The following is a 19,013-nucleotide window of genomic DNA, read 5'->3' on the forward strand; positions in this document are numbered from 1 at the left end:
AACTGCTCCAATTCAGTAAAACCTATGCAAGTTATACATAAACTGCTTAAAAAAAATTCCAAATATTTATGTTTACTGCAGAAAAATTTTAAAAAGACGGGATGAGGTGCGTAAAATATATGTAAACATAATTTAGAGATATTCATTTAATGTTAATTACATGAGCACAATTTAATTCATGAAGATTCAATCAAATTTTTGACAAAAGCGGAGGTCAGTGGCCTTAATTTGCTAGCTCTAAGAGAGGTGAGAGAAGGATCATAGTAGATGTACTGGGACTGCTGAGACCTCTGACAGGCGGTCTCAAATTATACTGCATAAGTAGAGGGAAGCATTCTTAGCAACAATGTTACCCGCGATTAACTTATTTGGGGAGAGAGGCAGTGGATGCTGACAGATACCATCCTTAAAACTTGTGTGCCGCCGTCTCAAGTCTGAATTAAATGTGATATGCAGTGGGAATATAATTTGCAATAGATATATCTATACATTTTATGTAATGAACACAAGTTTGCGATAAATAATTGAAAGCAATTACTGCCATACTTATGTGAAAGGTAGGGAAATGGTGGTATGAATTTTTTGACTGGTGACATAACATGAATATAAACTTTTGTTGTTGATATTACTGCATAATTATGACATATAAAAACTGCAAGTTACTGGACATCTTTAGCAAGGGTAAATAGAATGAATAAATGGATCAGGAAAATGACAAAGAAAAAATTCACTGATAGATGCAGGCTTTATAATGTGCCACTGGATAAGGTCATAGTAATTAATTAAAAATTGGAAATTTTCCAATCTCCTGATGATGATGTAATTACATGGAAACCAGTCCTAATAAATTTTATTTTGTGGAAAATTGTCAATTTTTAATTAATCATGATATTCCATCATATCACGCCTGAAACGTCTCTTTTTATAAGGTCATAGCAGCCTGGGAATTTGCATGCATCATATTATCCATCGTGATCTTTTTCCCACCAAAACTTCTCAATTATCACAAATAATCAATGTTCTATTGTAAATTAATTACAATCACATTTTTTCTATTGGTAGTTTTAGTTTTTAGGGGAGGTGACCAACAGCTAAGGTCATTTGCACCATAAGGGATGGATAGGAAAGGAAGGGTAGAGAGAAATCTGGCATCAGCATTAGCCTCCTCTTATCGAAAGATGCCAAGGGGTCCACAGTTAAATGTCCCATCCGACGGACTTTGTGTTCACTCAAAGGGCTCTCCACTGAGCACATCAAGTAGGGATTGGGATACCACTAAAATATATCTGTTGTCTCCAGAATTCGAACCCGGGGCCTCTCATTGGGAAGCCCATATGTTAGCCACCACACCATCTTGATTCCCCACATTTTTTGTTTACAGGTAAACGGGTGTTAACAGGACAGTTATAATTACATTCATAACTGATTGTACAATATTTTTGTCCCTTTTAGCAGTCATTTAAGCTGGTTTGTGAAGATGGTTACTCTATTGTATCAGACAGTTTTGTTGTATGTATAGCTGTAATAAACATTAATGGTTTGTAATTAACAGGGAATTAAACTGGAGCCCAATAGTTGAAAAGTACTGTTCCTTAAGATTTTTTAACTGGTTCTAATCACAAACAACCTCAATGATTTGGAGCAAAGGGGAGCAAACCATGGAGCACATGCCATTCAGCAGATCACTACCAAGATCACAGATCAGAGTAAATGCAGAGTAGAATGATTTGTGAGCCAATGCACTGATCCAAGTGAACTGTAAACTCTCTGGAATAATTTCTGAGAAATGTACTGTTGTACTCTGGAGTATTGGGAAGGGTGGATGAATGGGACAAGTAATAATCCATGAAATGTACCGGGAAAATAAAAGGTCTTACACTTGTTTGCATGCATTATTTTTAAAATACTTCCACAACAATAACGGAACATCTTATGCTGAGAACTTACAAATACATGAAAATGTTTCCTACATTTACTTCACTGAAAGGCTGGCTAAGTCATTAGGATTCAGATGTACCCACTTACTTTTATACTTTTTATGCCTAAATGAAAAAGCAAAGAAAAACATGCTAATAAGAATTTTACCGCATAATATCATAATTTCAATTTCCAAACACTTTGTGCAGAAGAAATTGAGGTGGTAATGGATGGGGGAAAACTCCATGAATATTATTGAAGAAATAAAATCTTGGTGAAAAATATATAATTATTTTTGTACTAAACTATCATTTTTTGACTAAAAGACAGTGTATTTTAATTGATTACACTCCTTTTTGGGTTCAAACTAATGATACATTAATTTTTTCCTTTCGTCTCTGCTCATAATCTTTTCTCGCGTTGACACTGCTTTGGTAATAGCATCTTGTCCCAAAGCAAGTCAGTGTGACTACTGACTATTTGAAGGAAGTAAAAAAGAGGAGGGGGGCACAAATGGTGCATTATTGCACATTTATATTTTCCATAGTGAGGCGATGACTAAGACCAACTTGAAAACCATCTGCAATTTAATACTTGGTTGCACTACGATTTTCTGCTAAGCTTCCAGTGATTTTCAACGGCTCTGACTGTGGTTGCTAATGCCAAAAACTCCCTGCTCCAAATTGAAATGCTAAGTCAAAACTCTAAAAGCCAAATAAAGCTTCATGATGATGGTATGTTGACAACTAAAATAGGTTGGCAGAATTAATTGCCTCATACTACTGTAAGTAGTAAAATTAAAGATAAAACCAAGTGATATTTCAAATTAAGTGAAAAGTGTGATTCCTATGAAAGCAACAGTGATTTAGAAGAATGAAGGAATCGGCGCGGGGATGAAGAAATTCCTAATGGCTTAAACTGAATATCATACTGCATTCAATTGTTTCTGGCTCAACCTTGTGGAAATTCATGTTAATGAAATTAAGAATACAAAGTAACTTTCCACTGTTCTTTATTAGCGTACAACCGGTTTCAACGCTCAAGCGTTATCATCAGGTACCTTGAAAGGAAGGTACCTGATGATGACGCTTGAGCGTTGAAACTGGTTGTATGCTAATAAAGAACAGTGGAAAGTTACTTTGTATTCTTAATTTCATTATCATACTGCATGTTATATACTTGCACTTATCCAGCCAAGGCTAAAAGTTTATTTGAGCATTGTAATGCAACAATTTCAAAGTGGAAAAATCATTTGCCATGATCAGGATTCAAACCCAGATGAATAGATATCCATCCAAGTGCTTTAGCCATTTAGTTGCCAATGTATCCTCTTAAACTCAAAAATCTTTGGGGCTTTAAAAGAAAAATATGTTATGATGAAATACAAAACATAAGTACAAAGCCACAGGTATTCATAGTTGTGCACTTTAACGGATGCAGATGACTCCATTAAAAGTTATTGTTGCAGCATCTCCCTCGGTTTCTTATTATTTGAGGACATTAAAGAACAGCAAAATGAAGATTCTCAGAGTGTCCCTTTTTAGAGAAGCTGTTGCTGGTTTGATAGATTTAAAACCAGATTCAATTTTCGTAATGGTAGAGTGCAAGGGAAGTCTGCAAGTGCTGACAAGCAGGCTGCCAGTGATTTCTCAGAGAAATTATTAGAGACAATTGAAATGGGCTCCCGTTCTGAGTAAATACTTAATGTTGATGAGTGGTCTCTATTGGAAAAAGATACCCTCAAGGATATACTAAGTTCTAAGGAAGAAAAATCAATGCCTTAATACATGTATGTTTTCAGGCAAGTATGCATTCTGCAGATCATGTATAACTATGCCAAGAATAGATTGACTTTATTACTTGGGAGAAATTCTGCTGGAACGTTTAAGCTAAAACCAATGTTTGAGGATTAAAAAATGAAAGTGTAAAAGGCACAGTCATGATGGTGGTTAGGAGAAGTAATGCAAGAGCTTGGTTTACCTCTACTTTTATTGAAGACTAGTTTTCCAATTATTTCTTCCCTAATATTCTATGACATCATAAGGATAAAAATCTATCTTTCAAAGCACTGCACATTCTGGAATCACATGACCATAAGCAGTCACTCATTGACATTTGATTGAATATTGAAACGGAATTCTTGCCTCCTAATACAACTCATGGAATAGGGTTGAATTTTGTCATTAAAAATTCATTAATTTAGGCGAACTTTTACTAAAGCAATCTCAGAAACTAGCATTGGAGAAGTTTCTTGTTCTTGTAATAATAATTGGGCAGTCATGGGACAAAACTGAGAATAGCCATCTTAGAGAGGCTTGACAGAAATTGTCTTCAATTGGTGGTTTATTTGGACCAGATAGGCAAATAATTCCACAGAGGATGTTACTTCAACTGAGAATTGACATGGCAAGGAAATTGGACCTTGAAGTTGAACCTAAAGACGTTAAAGAGCTGTTAGATTCTCATGCATAAGAAATTACCATGAAAATCTCCTCAACCCAGTAGGACAGAGGAGAGAAGATGATTTTGATATTGAAGAATTTCCTCCAGTCAAAGCCATTTCAACAGAGACTTGCTGAGACCTTAAATCATTTAGAAGTTATGGCTATTGTTTATAAATTAACACATCAGGGTATGGGATTGAGTTCCTTTCTGTGTTGCCCATGCTTTCCGTGGAACATCTTGTGCCTGAAAAATCATGCAGCTTGGGTGAAACCGAGAGTGCCTACAAAAGTCACCTAGAATTGAACCTGGACCCTACGGTCAGTAGACCAGTGCTCTACTCACTGGACCATAATGTCCCTAATCATTAAAGTATTAAAGTAATTATTCAGTTTTTGTAGTTGTCTAACTGAAAGCTGCACTACCTAAAACATTAATTCGGGGAAGGAGATTCATAAACTTTTCCCCTTCGCTTAGTTCCCATATTCCTAACCTCTGAGTGAGAACCAACTATTCAAGGCAAATTAAATATCAATAACAATATTTTCACAACAATAGAATTTGATGGAAACTATGAAAATGAGAACTAGATTTTTTATGAAAAATGCTCATTTTGTAAAAATTTTTGAAACTTAAAATGAAGTTAGACTAACAATAAGGTGATAGATAGCTGTTTTCATAAACTAATGAAAGTAAACAACAGATATCTCCCCTCATTTGATTCAAAATGTTGTGAATTATTCTGCTGCATAAACAACTATCTACTTCTGCACAGATACATAATTCATCACTTCTCCAATCTATAGGTATCAGGTCAGAGTTGACGATTTCTGGAGGGTAGAACAAAAGTACTTCAACTAAATAATTTGTAATGAATGATGAGCGCTAAATTTAACCAGATATGTATATACAATAATTAGTTGATTCATAATTTGATCTGAGTTTTTGTACATTTTCAATCTTGCCACTAAGGCTAGTACTATTAAGTTTCATTCTATGTAATTGCAGTGCTCTTGTTACCAACACCATTTGCAGAAGTCCCTATCCATCCGGATTTCTGTTCACAGAAAAGTCTCATTATTATATAATCGTCAGATTGCTATGTAAAATTATCGTAAATTGCCAGGGTATCAGGTGGTGCAAGGAATGCTCCTTATATAATAATCCATTTTATCACCAACCTGTGTCCACAGGTGAGCCTGGACTTGGTCGGCGTGTTGATGGTGCAGGGGCACTAGTAGTAGTAGTGACTGAGGAAAAAGTGTAAATATAATATCAATAAATTTCATGCTTATGTCTGGCATTTAGTAGGATACACCAGGAAAGAATAGGAAACATTTTAGCTTGGATAAAGCAACCATACTACATAAATAAGAAGAAAATGCACATTCTTTTCTAATCCATGAACATATTTCACAAGTTTTCCAGTGTGATTGGTGCTATTTCATCTTGATATTCATCCTGCTCTGCTTGAAAAAGTATCGGATAAAATTTTATAGTGCTTATAGTGTTGAGGCTACTGGATATTAGGGTGCACTTTTGATCATTGATGGATGTTGTCAGAACAAATACAGAAAAAAAGACTAATGTTAATTTCAAGATAGAAAAAAATCACAGAAATAATATATTTGGGATACATTTATTTGATATGCATAAATTTTTATGCTTGGCATCAAATTCTGAAGCATGAAAAGCAGTAAAGGAAGCTACACTTGCAATAAGCCCCATTAGGAATCTCCACAATCAGGACTGCTTTTGGAAAATAAATGCACATCTCTATGTTTATGTTAATACTTCCATAGGTTCAATTCATCATTACTCCAGCAGCACTCTCAAATCCTACAATTGTGGGCCAAAGTTTCTTCATTAAAGGTACAAAAAGGATGATTACAGAAGAGTATTCAAGCATCTTTTATTCAAAAATATCATTTAATCACCTCTTGGACATGGATTCCATGATTTAAGCATTTCCCATTTTGTGCATCACTATGAGGTTACATGAAGGCTAACTTGATAACTTTGCAATATTCAAATATTATGATAATTCATAGAAACTACATTGTAAAAATAATTACTACAGTGAGCTTCAATGTGAATACCTCCAGTAGCTGGTTCACTTACTACCTGCAAGCATTTCCATTCATCCAGAAAAATATCTTCCACAATGTCTCTGGAAGTGATCAAGCTGGAATAATGATGTCATATCTGTACCAAGGTATTGTTAAATTGTGAAAAGAATTAATAGTCTCCTAGAAGATTCCTTTGTTAATTATGAAATGCATTAAATAGCTGCACAGGTTAGTTGTGGGAGGCATGGGTTCCGCCCTCACAACTGTTCATATCACAACTGTTCATATAAATATGTAATTTTTTTGAGTTAAATAATCTCTTTTCCAAATCCCAGTACGGCTTTCGATCTGGGAAATCTACAATTTTGGCAGTAGAGTCCATAGTTAATTATGTCATTAATGCATTTGAAGAAAAGGAATCAGTCTCAGTGACACTATGTGATCTTAGTAAGGCCTTCGACTGTGTTAATCATTCAATATTACTAACAAAGCTAGAATATTATGGTATTAAGGGAGTTGCACTGAAACTAATGAAGTCATATTTGGATGATCACCACCAATTGGTTGAACTTGATGGCTGTCGGTCTGCAGCTCTTAAAGTAAAATGTGGTGTACCACAGGGCTCTGTGCTTGGCCCAGTACTTTTAATTATCATGATTAATGATTTGCCCTGTAATATGAAACCTAGATCTGTTTTATATGCTGATGACACTACTTTTGTACAAAAGTGTCAACATCCAGAAGATGCAAAGTTACGATCTAGCCCTACCCAAAAACAGGCTAAGGAATGGTTTGATGTTAATCATTTACAATTAAATACTAACAAAACTCAGCATATTGTGTGCAGTCTTAAATCAAAAACAACTGATATTGAAACTGCTAAAATACTAGGAATTTATATTGATACAAAACTTAATTGGGAGACTCACATCAGTCAGACCTGTAATAAACTTAGTAAAGCTGTTTATATGTTAAGAAAGCTCAACTTTATCATTTCAAATGAGTATCGTTTAACACTTTACCATGCCTTCTTTCAATGTCATTTGAATTATGGTGTTGAGTTATGGGGTCATTCCCCTCATGTTAAACAAATTTTGCTACTGCAAAAGAGAGCTATTCGCTCTCTTGCTAATATACCACCACGTGATTCCTGCAAACCTTTTTTTATTAGGTATAGAATCATGACTGTATTTTGTTTGTATATCTTTAAGGCTCTGATTCATGTGAAAGTTAATCTAGAAACTTACCAATTAAGATCCAACCTCCATAACTATTCCACAAGAGGTAAATCGAATCTAAATACTACTTATTGTAGATTGTCATCAACTTACAACACATTTCACAATATGAACATACGACTGTATAACTATCTGCCTACTCAGTTGAAATCAGATGGTATCCAGAGTTTCAAGAATAGGGTATATACCTGGTTACTTGCTCACCCACTTTACTCATTGGATGAATTCTTTTGTGACAATCTTCATCACATTTAAGAACTTATGTTTATATATTAAGTAATATTATGATTGACGACATTTAATATGGTTGTACCATTTTTAAAATGAATAAAGTATTATTATTATTATTATTATTATTATTATCATGACTGAGACAAGCTAAAAGCCAGTTTAAGTCAACCTACATAGTATTTAAGTAATCAGGTTAGTGTTCTATAAAGTTTCATACACATATGTGTCCTTAAATTGAAATTAAATAATATAGCAAAAATATAATACCTAACTAGTCGATGCCCCCCATCCCATTGTAATCACACATATTCTTCCCAGAAAAATCACTCACAATGTCATTGTTACCATTTTCATCATCATCCATTGCAAAAATTTCCTTGAAAACATCAATTGCTTCATCACTATGACTTTTACCTACAAGTAAACTTTAATCTAAGTCACTCTCATACAGTATTTCTTTCACTTATTCTCTAGACAATACTGTTGAATTTTCTTTGCTTTTTAATGCCATTGGATATGTGGAACCCACTATTGATACAAAATAGCTCATGATGACACTCACCGCTAACTCTGCGAAGGTTATCTTACATCTGATTCTTCAAAATTGTCTCATTGTTAAGAATGAGAAGTGGGCATGCTACATGGCTTATATCTAACTCACTTACTTGTCTCTATCTATATTGTAACTCACTCACTTGTCTCTATTTTCTATATCACTTGTCTCTCATGATTAATAACAAAAATTTAGAGTGTGTGTGACTGGATGGTGGGTGCATTACCCAATGATCTATTGTTCAAATTACACTCTCCTTACATAAACAAATCCTTCACTGTAAGATTGTTTGATAAAATGAAGGTGCTTTCCAAAAAGGTCCCAGAATTTCACACCCAATGACAAGTCAGGAAAAACTAAAGGCAAATTGCTATAATGTATATCTGTAGCTATGGCATTGCAAAAGTAAAATTTGAAAGGGAGATGGTATGCAATAAAATAGATGGATGGAAAGCCAAAAGAGAAATTAAATGAAAATCAAATACAAACTTCCAAATTAGAAATGGAAAAGTTTATGAATTTAATGAAATTCATATCACTATTGGGACATAATAGTCTACTGGGTAGAGCACTGTGTTACTGACCATACGGCCCAAGTTTGATTTCAAGTCACATCTCTGGGCACCCTAAGCTTTACTCAAGCTGTGCAAATTTCTGAATACCATATTTTCCTGGGACACCACAGATGGCAAATGGAAAGGAACTTGTCCTTCTACCCTGACGTGTGAATTTCACGCGATGTTTGGATTGGTATTGGGTGAGCTCCACCACTCACCAATCAAACAAACCTTTTCAGTTGAATACTGTGGTTATGTTAACATCACTATTAAGGGCAATACAAGTAGAAGTATAACTCATGAACTGTTTGAAATTAAGTAAGCATTAATATTCCAATGCATATGGATGTTATGGAAAAATAATGATCAAGGTTATTTAAAATTTTGTGGGTTTAGAAAATGCTAAACATAAGATGTAAAGATCATATCAGATGTCTCTTGATGGTATTCCCTTTCATATATAATGAATGTAAGATGTGCCTGAAGGATTAAAACAGAAGAGACTTGGTTTTTACAGCCACTCATTCTTAAGACCTCTCATTCCTACCCAAATTTAAAGGCCAATCTTTGCTTACTGCTGCACATGATAATTGAAATATTTCATTCTTAAATATATGGTTACCTTCAATGATGGCCATATATTAAAATAAAGAGTGAGTCCTAACTGAGTTCCAACACACTTACAAATGAGTTAACCCCTCCATTCACTGAAAGGATTATCCTAGCAACTAGAGATTTAACTGCATTAGAAATAGGGAAGGGGTTACAATAAGCACAAGCAAGGCAACAAAACTGGACAAAATGACCAAAGAATTGCCTTCAAAGTTTACGCTGACTAAAATTCACTTAAAATAACTCTAATTATTAATTAATTCATGTAAAAAAACTCTATAAAGTAGAATTTGTTGTCTCAGGCGTAACTTTGTGGAATTTGCATAACATATTGAAATGTAATGAAATAATTGACTTTGTAATTCCACACACTTTATTTAAAAAACACGACCCAGGTTTCGACGTTGAACGTCATCATCAGGTGGTCCTCATAGAAGCACGCTGGCTATATATACCTTCTGATCATAGGAGGGGGGGTTGGTCAGAGAGGGAGGCTGGAGGGGTAAAAAGGTTACAATGTAGCTGGGAAGAAAAGAGAATTACATTTTTGATTTAGAAGAGTGGTAGGTCTAGGAGTGGGGAGTGGAAGGGATACAAAATTTCGTTGGCAAGATCATCTTTCCAACGGACACATTTCAAAATTTCTAACTGCTCCAAAGCATCGAGCCTTTGACCTTTTTCTTCAAAATGAATAATTTTTGTCACAAAGTCACTTTTGTGGTCACTTTCGATGAGGTATTTTGCAAAGAGGGATGTTATGTTCTTATTTTTTACACATGTTTGGTGTTCTTTAATCCTTTCTTTAAATTTCCGTCCTGTTTGCCCAATATACTTTGTGCTACAATCCGAGCACTTTAACTCATACACTCCACTCCTCTCGTTTTCGGGGACTTTGTCTTTAGTGTGAGAGATCAGGTTCTTAAGGCATGAACGACTGTAAAAGGCACATCTCCACACTCCTAGACCTACCACTCTTCTAAATCAAAAATGTAATTCTCTTTTCTTCCCAGCTACATTGTAACCTTTTTACCCCTCCAACCTCCCTCTCTGACCAACCCCCCCCTCCTATGATCAAAAGGTATATATAGCCAGCGTGCTTCTATGAGGACCACCTGATGATGACGTTCAACGTCGAAACCTGGGTCGTGTTTTTTAAATAAAGTGTGTGGAATTACAAAGTCAATTATTTCTTTAGATTTCAATATCTATAAAGTAGTTTTTGCTGGAACCATTGTTTAGATTCATATTATCTTTCCATTTGTCTGAAATGCAAATGCATTACATTTATGGTAGACATTTGCTTTTGAGTCATGTTGGCATACCAATAAAATTGTGAAATCCTTCCATGAAGAAAAATTTTTATCCAAGAAATGTCAATTGCTGTCTACACTGGAATAAAAATGTATCATTCAACTATGTCAGCATTCAGCTAAATCATTAGGACCCTAAAAGCAACCAAAGTTACTATCATGAATTTCAACAAGAAGTTTAATGACTGTGCATTCAATTGGAAATCCATTGGAAGAAGCCCATGCATATGCCAAAAGGCAGCAGCATGCTTGAGGGGAGTGCAATTAGAGAAGATGATAGTCAAGCCTAAGAAAAAAGTTAAGAAATTGGCTCATTGGGTTACTTACTGTCATTTCTGACAGTTAAAAAAATAAAAACCCTATAAAATCTGATCTTCACTTTTATGTAGTTTCCCGTTACAGATAGGCACCAACTGCATAGAGCTTACCTGTAATATTACTGAAAGGGGTATCATCAATATATCATTATTGCCAATCATTATATCATTATGTATCTTTCATCCTATTGTCCCAGGTATTTTCATTTTCAGTAGTTAATGAAACAACTGGTTTAAGAAGAACAAGTCTGTGGCAAAAAAATTATTTTTATCACTAAATAAACTTCTAAATAACATGACTTCATGATATGGTGAACGGCCCAATTTGCAAAGGAAAGGTTATAAATAAAAACTCCTCTGAATATCTTCAGGGCAATAATAAGGGAAGACTACATAGATCATAATAACAGTATTAATTTCAAACTAATTATCCTTCACAGGGAAAATAAATGTCCAAGACGTGATTCTTTCATGCAGCTAGAAATTCTTAAAGGTCAAACCTCTTCACTTGAAAATATACTAAATGAGCAATTGTACTCTTTCTGGCCACCCCTAATTAATCTGTTCTCTTCTAAATCCAAGCCATATGCACTACTCCAAACTGTCGTTTACCCCCTGCAATGACAACCCATTACCAGCTCTCACTTCTCAAAACAAATCTCTCCCTTTCTCTCTTCGCTAATGACCCCTACCCTACCACCCTTGCATCCAGTTCTACATAACCATGTGAAAACTTTGTAAAGTTGCCAGATACGATGGCATGCATCAAAACTGGTCACAGTAACGTTATATTTTAAGGAAAAGCAGAAGGTCCCCTTTTCTTAGCATCATGAAGGAGTTCCATCAAGTTATGCCATCCACCATTGCATATATGAAGGTATCTATTACCTCTTCACTTAGTTTGATTAGGGGACGCTACAGAGGAGAATTAAAAAAAGGATAGATTGTTTAAATAAGAATGCTAATATATTCTATTGTTTCAGGCTTCACTTCGTGGAAGTAATTGATATCCATTATTGAAATAGAAAGAAAGACTCGTACTTTTCCACAGATTTTATTATACGGCACGACGCGTTTCACCGACTTGCGGCATCATCAGGTACAAATTTGCAAAACAGACAGAGCAAGCATATATACCCTCAGGACAGAGTGGGGGCGGGGAGGGTTGGAAGGATTTGAGGGGGGTGGGGGCTCGCAGGTGCATTGATGGATTGTTTTGACCATTTCCAGGCTAATTTCTCGGAGAGGAGTGGGGAGGGGTATGGGAATAATTGCTCATTACAAAGTGTCGTGTTGGGGTTCACCAAGTGCCTTCTAATCTCTAATTGCTCGAGAGCGTCCATTTTTAATCCTTTTGGGAGTGTGTGTAATATCTCTGGGACAAAGTCACTGCTGTGGTTGAATTCTAGTAAATGCTTGGCGAAGAGAGAGTTGTTATTCTGATTTTTGTGACACCTAGCGTGTTCCTTGACTCGTAACTTGATATTCCTGCCGGTCTGACCGACATAAACGCTGTTGCAATCCTCACATTTCAGTTTATAAATGCCTGATTTGAGAAGGCTATCCTGGGTGTCTTTTCCATTGGCTAGAAGTTTGGAGAGGGTTATGGGTGGGTAGAAGGCTGCTTTGAGTGAGGTGGGTAGGCATTTGGAAATCCTATATGAAAGATCTCCCAGAAACGGGATCGAGCACCACTTAAAATCTTTAGATACTGCGGGCTGAGATACGAAAATGCTTTTTATGGCCATTGCTTTTTGTTTTTTCCGTAGTAATGTGTCAACTAGTTTGGGGTTGAAACCATTGTTGGTAGCTATATTAGTGATGTTCACGAGTTCAAGTTTGAAGTTTTTGGGGGAAAGGGGGATGTGTAGGAGGCGGTGGATCATGGAGTGGAGGGCTGCGTGTTTGTGAGAAAAGTGGTGTGCGGAATCATTAGAAATTATATGGTCTGTATATGTGGGTTTCCTATAAATTGCAAATTCGTGTCTATTATCCCTAATTGTGATTGTCAAGTCGAGGAAGTTGATGGTGCCGTTGACGTCTTTTTCCATGGAGAAGGAGATATTCCGATGAAGAGTGATGATGAGTAGAGCTTTACATTTCACTGAACCACTCACTAAATATCTATTAGGTTAAATGACCTGCATGCTTTAATGAATCATTACTGATTTATACTTATGATAAATTTCCAATGTAACTTAAGACCTATTTTCCCTCAGTTTATACTTGAATCACCATACTCTTGAAGATAAACAGTGTAAGCATAATTATTTTCTTCCTTATCTTACCAGATTCCTCCTCATCATCTTCATCATCTTCCTCCTCTTCCTCTACTTCTGCTGGCCCTGGATCAGGAACTGCTGGAACCCTCGTGGGAGCTGAGGGAGAGAATGAGAACATTATTAGAGGCAAGCCAACAATGTAACAGGTAAATAATATTATCTAATCATAATTAATTTTCGAGTGAGATGCAATGGAATTTTCAGGCGAGATGTTGTGGAAGTTCGTCATCATGAGAAAAAAACAAATTCCAGTTTTCCACCTGTGGAAAAGTGTAAATTTGCTTTTTCTTATACTGAAAATATAGACTAACATAAGATCTCCCCGGAGTCCATATCACCAGAATAATTAACCCAAAGGTTATTGAGATAGCTTTGGGGAGAGATCACCTCATATTCAACCACATTCCATATGAAAATTGCAAATCAGAGTGGGAACCCAATTAATTAACTTGTGCTGCATCCAATTTCCATCAAGTGCTAGCCAGTACCTACCCACTAAATCACACAGCTTTGGCTAAAAGTGCTCTGAATGCAATGCAAAAAAATTACAACAAAACATCAACAGAGATTTGTACGCTCATGTATGTAATTATATACACATTTTCAGCAATCATACCATATTCTTGATTTTGCATGATGATGTAATTAATCAATTACTGCTTCCATTTGAAAAGAGCATTAATATTTTTATTTTCCTCATACTACTTTTCCACCATTGGAAATTTTATGAAGAATTTATGTAAAGAGTAAAGATGGCTTAATAACTGTCCACTACAAATGATTTGCTATGTTCCTAAAAATTTGCTTAAACATATTACTTAGTTCCCATTTTGTATTATGAAATTTACATAAAAGCTACAAATCATAAAAATTGTTATTCAACGATGACTTCATAATGCAATTGTTTCTGCTATGTTGGTTTTCAGGTTTCTTAGGCGATTCAATTGATGAAGTCACTCCATTGTTCCCCAGCATTGCATTGCCTGCTTTCAACATAACTGCTTCAGCTATCTTACAGGTAGCTTTCTGTCAGAAACCTTTCTTATCTGAAGATGTCAACAGGATGGCTAGAGAAACTGACATTGAAAGCTGACAATGCAAAACAGAGTGTTAGTTAGCAGGGTGATAGTCAAGCAGTTTCAGCAATTAGTAACATGTCAATTACACAAGCACTCTTTGAAGCAGATAAGATGATACATAAGGTATAAGTGACTATTAGCAAATTCAATTGAAAATCATGAAGAAATTATAAAACAAAATTTTATCCTACTACATTATGCAGCCATGTATGCTGAAGTGGGAAAGGGAGGCTTGGATTTCTTATTTCTGATAATTAGATAATGGGAGATTTTTTTGTACTAGAATCTACATTATTATGAATCCTGCCTCACTTACTGCAACATATTCAAATATCTACCAATATAGAACTGAAGGAGTAATTTATGTACCCTTCCAATGTGTTGCATGACATTTGGAATGCCCTTAAGGAGTGGGTAACTAAAAGTTATATTTACTGTAAAAACCATATTTAAAGTATCAGAATTTTGGAAAAATGAGATAAAACTTGTCAATCCTCTGTGTAAGTAAAAAGTAATCTATTTGCTTTATTTATTTAGCATTAATCCAAACAAAGGACTTTTTGGGCTTTACAAGGGGTTTTTGACAATGAATTATTGAATAATAGGCAGAATTCCAAACACCCAAGCCCTAGTTGGAGCATAACCACCAAGGTAGGAATGAAGCCTGCAACCTCTGAGTTGGCCGCCAAGGACATTATCCAGCTGTCACCGGGGCCAGCAATGATTGGTTGTTTTTTCACCAAATATTTGAGTAAAATTGATTTTTATATTTGAGAGGTTAATATTTGTAACACACACCCTCAAAGAGTTCATTGAGGATATAATTGAACACACAATGCCATAGGTATCCAAGCAGTGCCTATGGATTACATGAAACATATTCTGTCAGTACTGTATACATAGTAAGCTCACAAATAAGAAAAGGTTAAACTGGCTCCAAACAAAAATTACCCCGAAGTCCAATTAATATACAATAATATCAAGGCAATAAATGTCCAAACTTAACTTGCGGTCAAAAATCTACTTCCTGAGTAGGTGCCACCTACTTACAAATAGGAGAAATATGAGCCCCAACGTGAATAGACAAAAAATATTTTTTTAAAGTGGGAACAGAGCTTGTTATTGCAGACTGTCTGTTGATGACAACGAGCTATGTCCTAGAGCACAAACTAAGAGAGAAGAGTGTTTTCCAGTCATTGCATTACATAAGTTATTATGTCGGAAATTCTTTGTGTAATTGCAATATCACACCAAATATCATCCGCCAAGAGATCCGCACCATGTATTGGCCCCAATACAAACAATTGTGCACTGCCACACTTCGGCGGTTGAGATTAAAGAAATTATTGTAAACTAAAATGCTCGCCCATGGTAAATAATTACGCAAAATTCTGTATACCAATAAGCTGAACCAGATCTATTAAAAATCTCAACATACCATTACCATACCACTACTACTGCTTCACAGTAACGTTAAGAGATGGTGGGGGTCACACGCATGTGGTTAAACTGACTACGATTTTCAACAACAGCATCATACTTTTTCTCCGATGAGAGAACTCGAAAGGAACCACACTTATGTGAGGAGTACTGCACACTTCTCAAAAACTTACTCAAGAGAAAAACGTCACTATGATATCGCCTTCCAGTGAATTAGCAAAGGTTCTAAGTTGTATTCAACTCTTCCTGGTTAATACAAATGTAATTAATTAGGCACCGTTCGCACGCCTAGTACTCTTTTGTCCAATCTGCATGTTAGATGCTCTTCACTTCTGTATGCACGGCAAGGAACCCTGCAGACGCTTCAGACCTTTTGGATTCCTACTTCGTGTTTTAGAATGCTACGGGTGCTGCCCGACAAATTAATTTTTCGTAATCCACGGGCTGAAATCGGTAAATATGTATACTTTTGTCAACCTATATATCTCAGCGGAATTCATGTGTGTCGATTAGGCGAAGATATGCAGTTACGTTTAATAGCACCGGTTATGTGATAAAGCGTGAGTTCATTTAGTCGACTAACCAAGGCTAGCTGGAATTTCAGTATGAAGGTCAGCTACCTCATGTGTCCGGTAAATAGTTATTTTGCGTTGGATGAAATGGTGAAATGAAATATATGTCAACCCCTAACTTGAATATTCGAAGTAGAATGTTACCTACCCCTCTACTTGTCTAAAAACACTCTTCTGAACGACTTAAAATCTCTCTTCATATGAGTTGGTTCATAGCAGCAGAGGATTTATATGAAATACGGTGGTACCTACCTACTACGATCAAATGTGTAATGTGCCCCGGGTTGGAGGGCACGCCTTATTATGGAATGTAAGCGGGGAAGGGAACTAAGCTCCAATTACAGATATATTAATGGATCTTATGGTAATAAGTTTATTGAATAGTCGATATGAAAAATATGATTTGAAACTAGTTCGAAACAGTTTTTCTAGGTTCACCACAATCCTAGACGGTCAGTGAAGCCATATGTTGGTCGACGCTTCGTCCCTTCAGTGCACCCTTTATGGGAGAGCCCCCTCCAAGTAATTTGGTCGGCGCTCGTGAACATGCTTGTCTTACCTTACAGATAAATGGCAAATTTTACAGTGAAACTATTTGTTTTATTTAGAACGAGTCTAATTTAATAAATGAGGCTATAAAAATTCAAAATTTATGAAAACAATAAAAATTAGCCATAAAAATATATTTATGGATGCTTTTCCTTGACATGAGTGCAAAGAAAGACTGCACATATGTGCATAACTGCAGTCTTTTGCCAGTCAGTTGGACAACGGGTGTATTTCACTGGAGGATTGCTAATCAGTCGGTAAATCGGGAAAGAGTCAGGAATTTATTAGAAAATTTCAATGCATTCCAAACAAATGGGGATAGTGGCCAATTTTTTTCTGTCAGTATTCCAATGTTCTATTCGGAAGTTGATATGGGAATTGGGGATTTCTAATGAGAATGGAGTTCCTTTTAATTGTGAGATCAATTCGTCTTTTGAGTAGGTCACCAGGATCACCCTTTCAGAACCTAGCTAAAGCTTGAACTATTTGTAGTTGGACCGACTTCATCGATACTGTTACCGCGCGAAGCATTCAGGGACGAACCACGAAGAAGACGTAATTTGACCCCACAAACCTGGGGAGAAAATTGGGAAACGGGGTGGCATGCTCGTCGGGAAAAAGTCGGGAAATGGAAATCCATAAAATGTACAGCCACATTGACAGAAGGTGAAATGCCACCTTGGCGCCGTCTTTAGGGGAAATAAATGTAGTTATTAATTATGTCACCTATTCAGTGATATTAAATAAGGAAATCAAGATAAGAAATGCATTGAGGTATGGAATAGAAGGAAGCGACATTATGAAGTGAAATGCGTGAGCATTTATCATAATACGAAGGCGTATCAAGAACATCGTAATTTTACATTGAGCGCTTAGTGCGGTCGCACTATACCACGCAATATTGACGCATGGATATACATTGTACTCGTTTTAATTAATAAGAGTGGGATGGTATGAATTGTTTTAAATATACAATTCATGTCCTATTGCCATAGAGTGAGTACCCAAATTCCTGTTAAGTGAATGTTTAATGTTGGCTAGTTCCCTATGCAATAGCTTTGCCAGCCTTGACAGCAAAAAGCTATATTTAAGCGCATTACGCCATTTTGCTAATTATAGCTGCCAAATCGTTAACTTTTGTAGAATCATTGAGAAATACATCTTTGATTTTGTAATTTTTGTGTTTGTACTCTTTTTGATAATTAAAACCAACGGCTTGGCCCGATTTTTAATGATCAGCCATGAATTATTTAATAATAAGGATTTATTAGGTCAACAGTATGTGTTGGGAAACAAATGCTAGTTCCAAATTTATAATTTTGTGAGGCACTACTATCTTATTTCACCCTGTACCTACAGTTTTTACTTTTTAAACTAAAACTTGAACTAAACTATTTATATCGATGGAATTGTATCACTGCATCAATATAATAGTTGATGTTAAATATGGCAGGCTTTCATCGTGACACGAATTTGGAATGACTACTGGCAGACACGTGGCATTTTCATTTAGTGTGTTACAATGAAGGATCTCAGGTTTTCCCGGCGTATGGTATTCAAGAAGTTCTCTCGGGTTTCCCACCGGGTAAGGTTGCAGTACACCGACGTTTCGAAGGCGATGGCAGAGTCAGCCTTCGAAACGTCGGTGTACTGCAACCTGACCCGGTGGGAAACCCGAGAGAACTTCTTGAATAGTGTGTTACAGTTTTCGTAAACGTTTGTTTCAACAGATTTTGACTAAAGAACCCTAAATATTTCGACAGTTATTCAAAAACCTTTTTATAATGCATGTGTGCGAATACATATACTATCAGAATACATACACATGCTCCTTAGAATGTACCT

At 35.9% G+C, this 19,013-nt stretch overlaps 1 protein-coding gene across 1 annotated transcript in view; it reads right to left on the minus strand.

Annotated features, from left to right (window-relative positions):
• The window catches only part of LOC139690464 (collagen alpha-1(II) chain-like), a 93,256-nt gene that overhangs the window by 59,750 nt on the left and 14,493 nt on the right, over positions 1-19,013 (minus strand). The window contains exon 2 of the mRNA XM_071587919.1: positions 13,535-13,624. Within this exon, the coding sequence (XP_071444020.1) occupies positions 13,535-13,624 (90 nt within the window). The remainder of the gene's footprint in view (positions 1-13,534; positions 13,625-19,013) is intronic.

Source organism: Hetaerina americana, unplaced genomic scaffold, assembly GCF_022747635.1.
Source record: "Hetaerina americana unplaced genomic scaffold, ioHetAmer1.1.p SCAF_3, whole genome shotgun sequence".
Taxonomy (NCBI): Eukaryota; Metazoa; Arthropoda; class Insecta; order Odonata; family Calopterygidae; genus Hetaerina; species Hetaerina americana.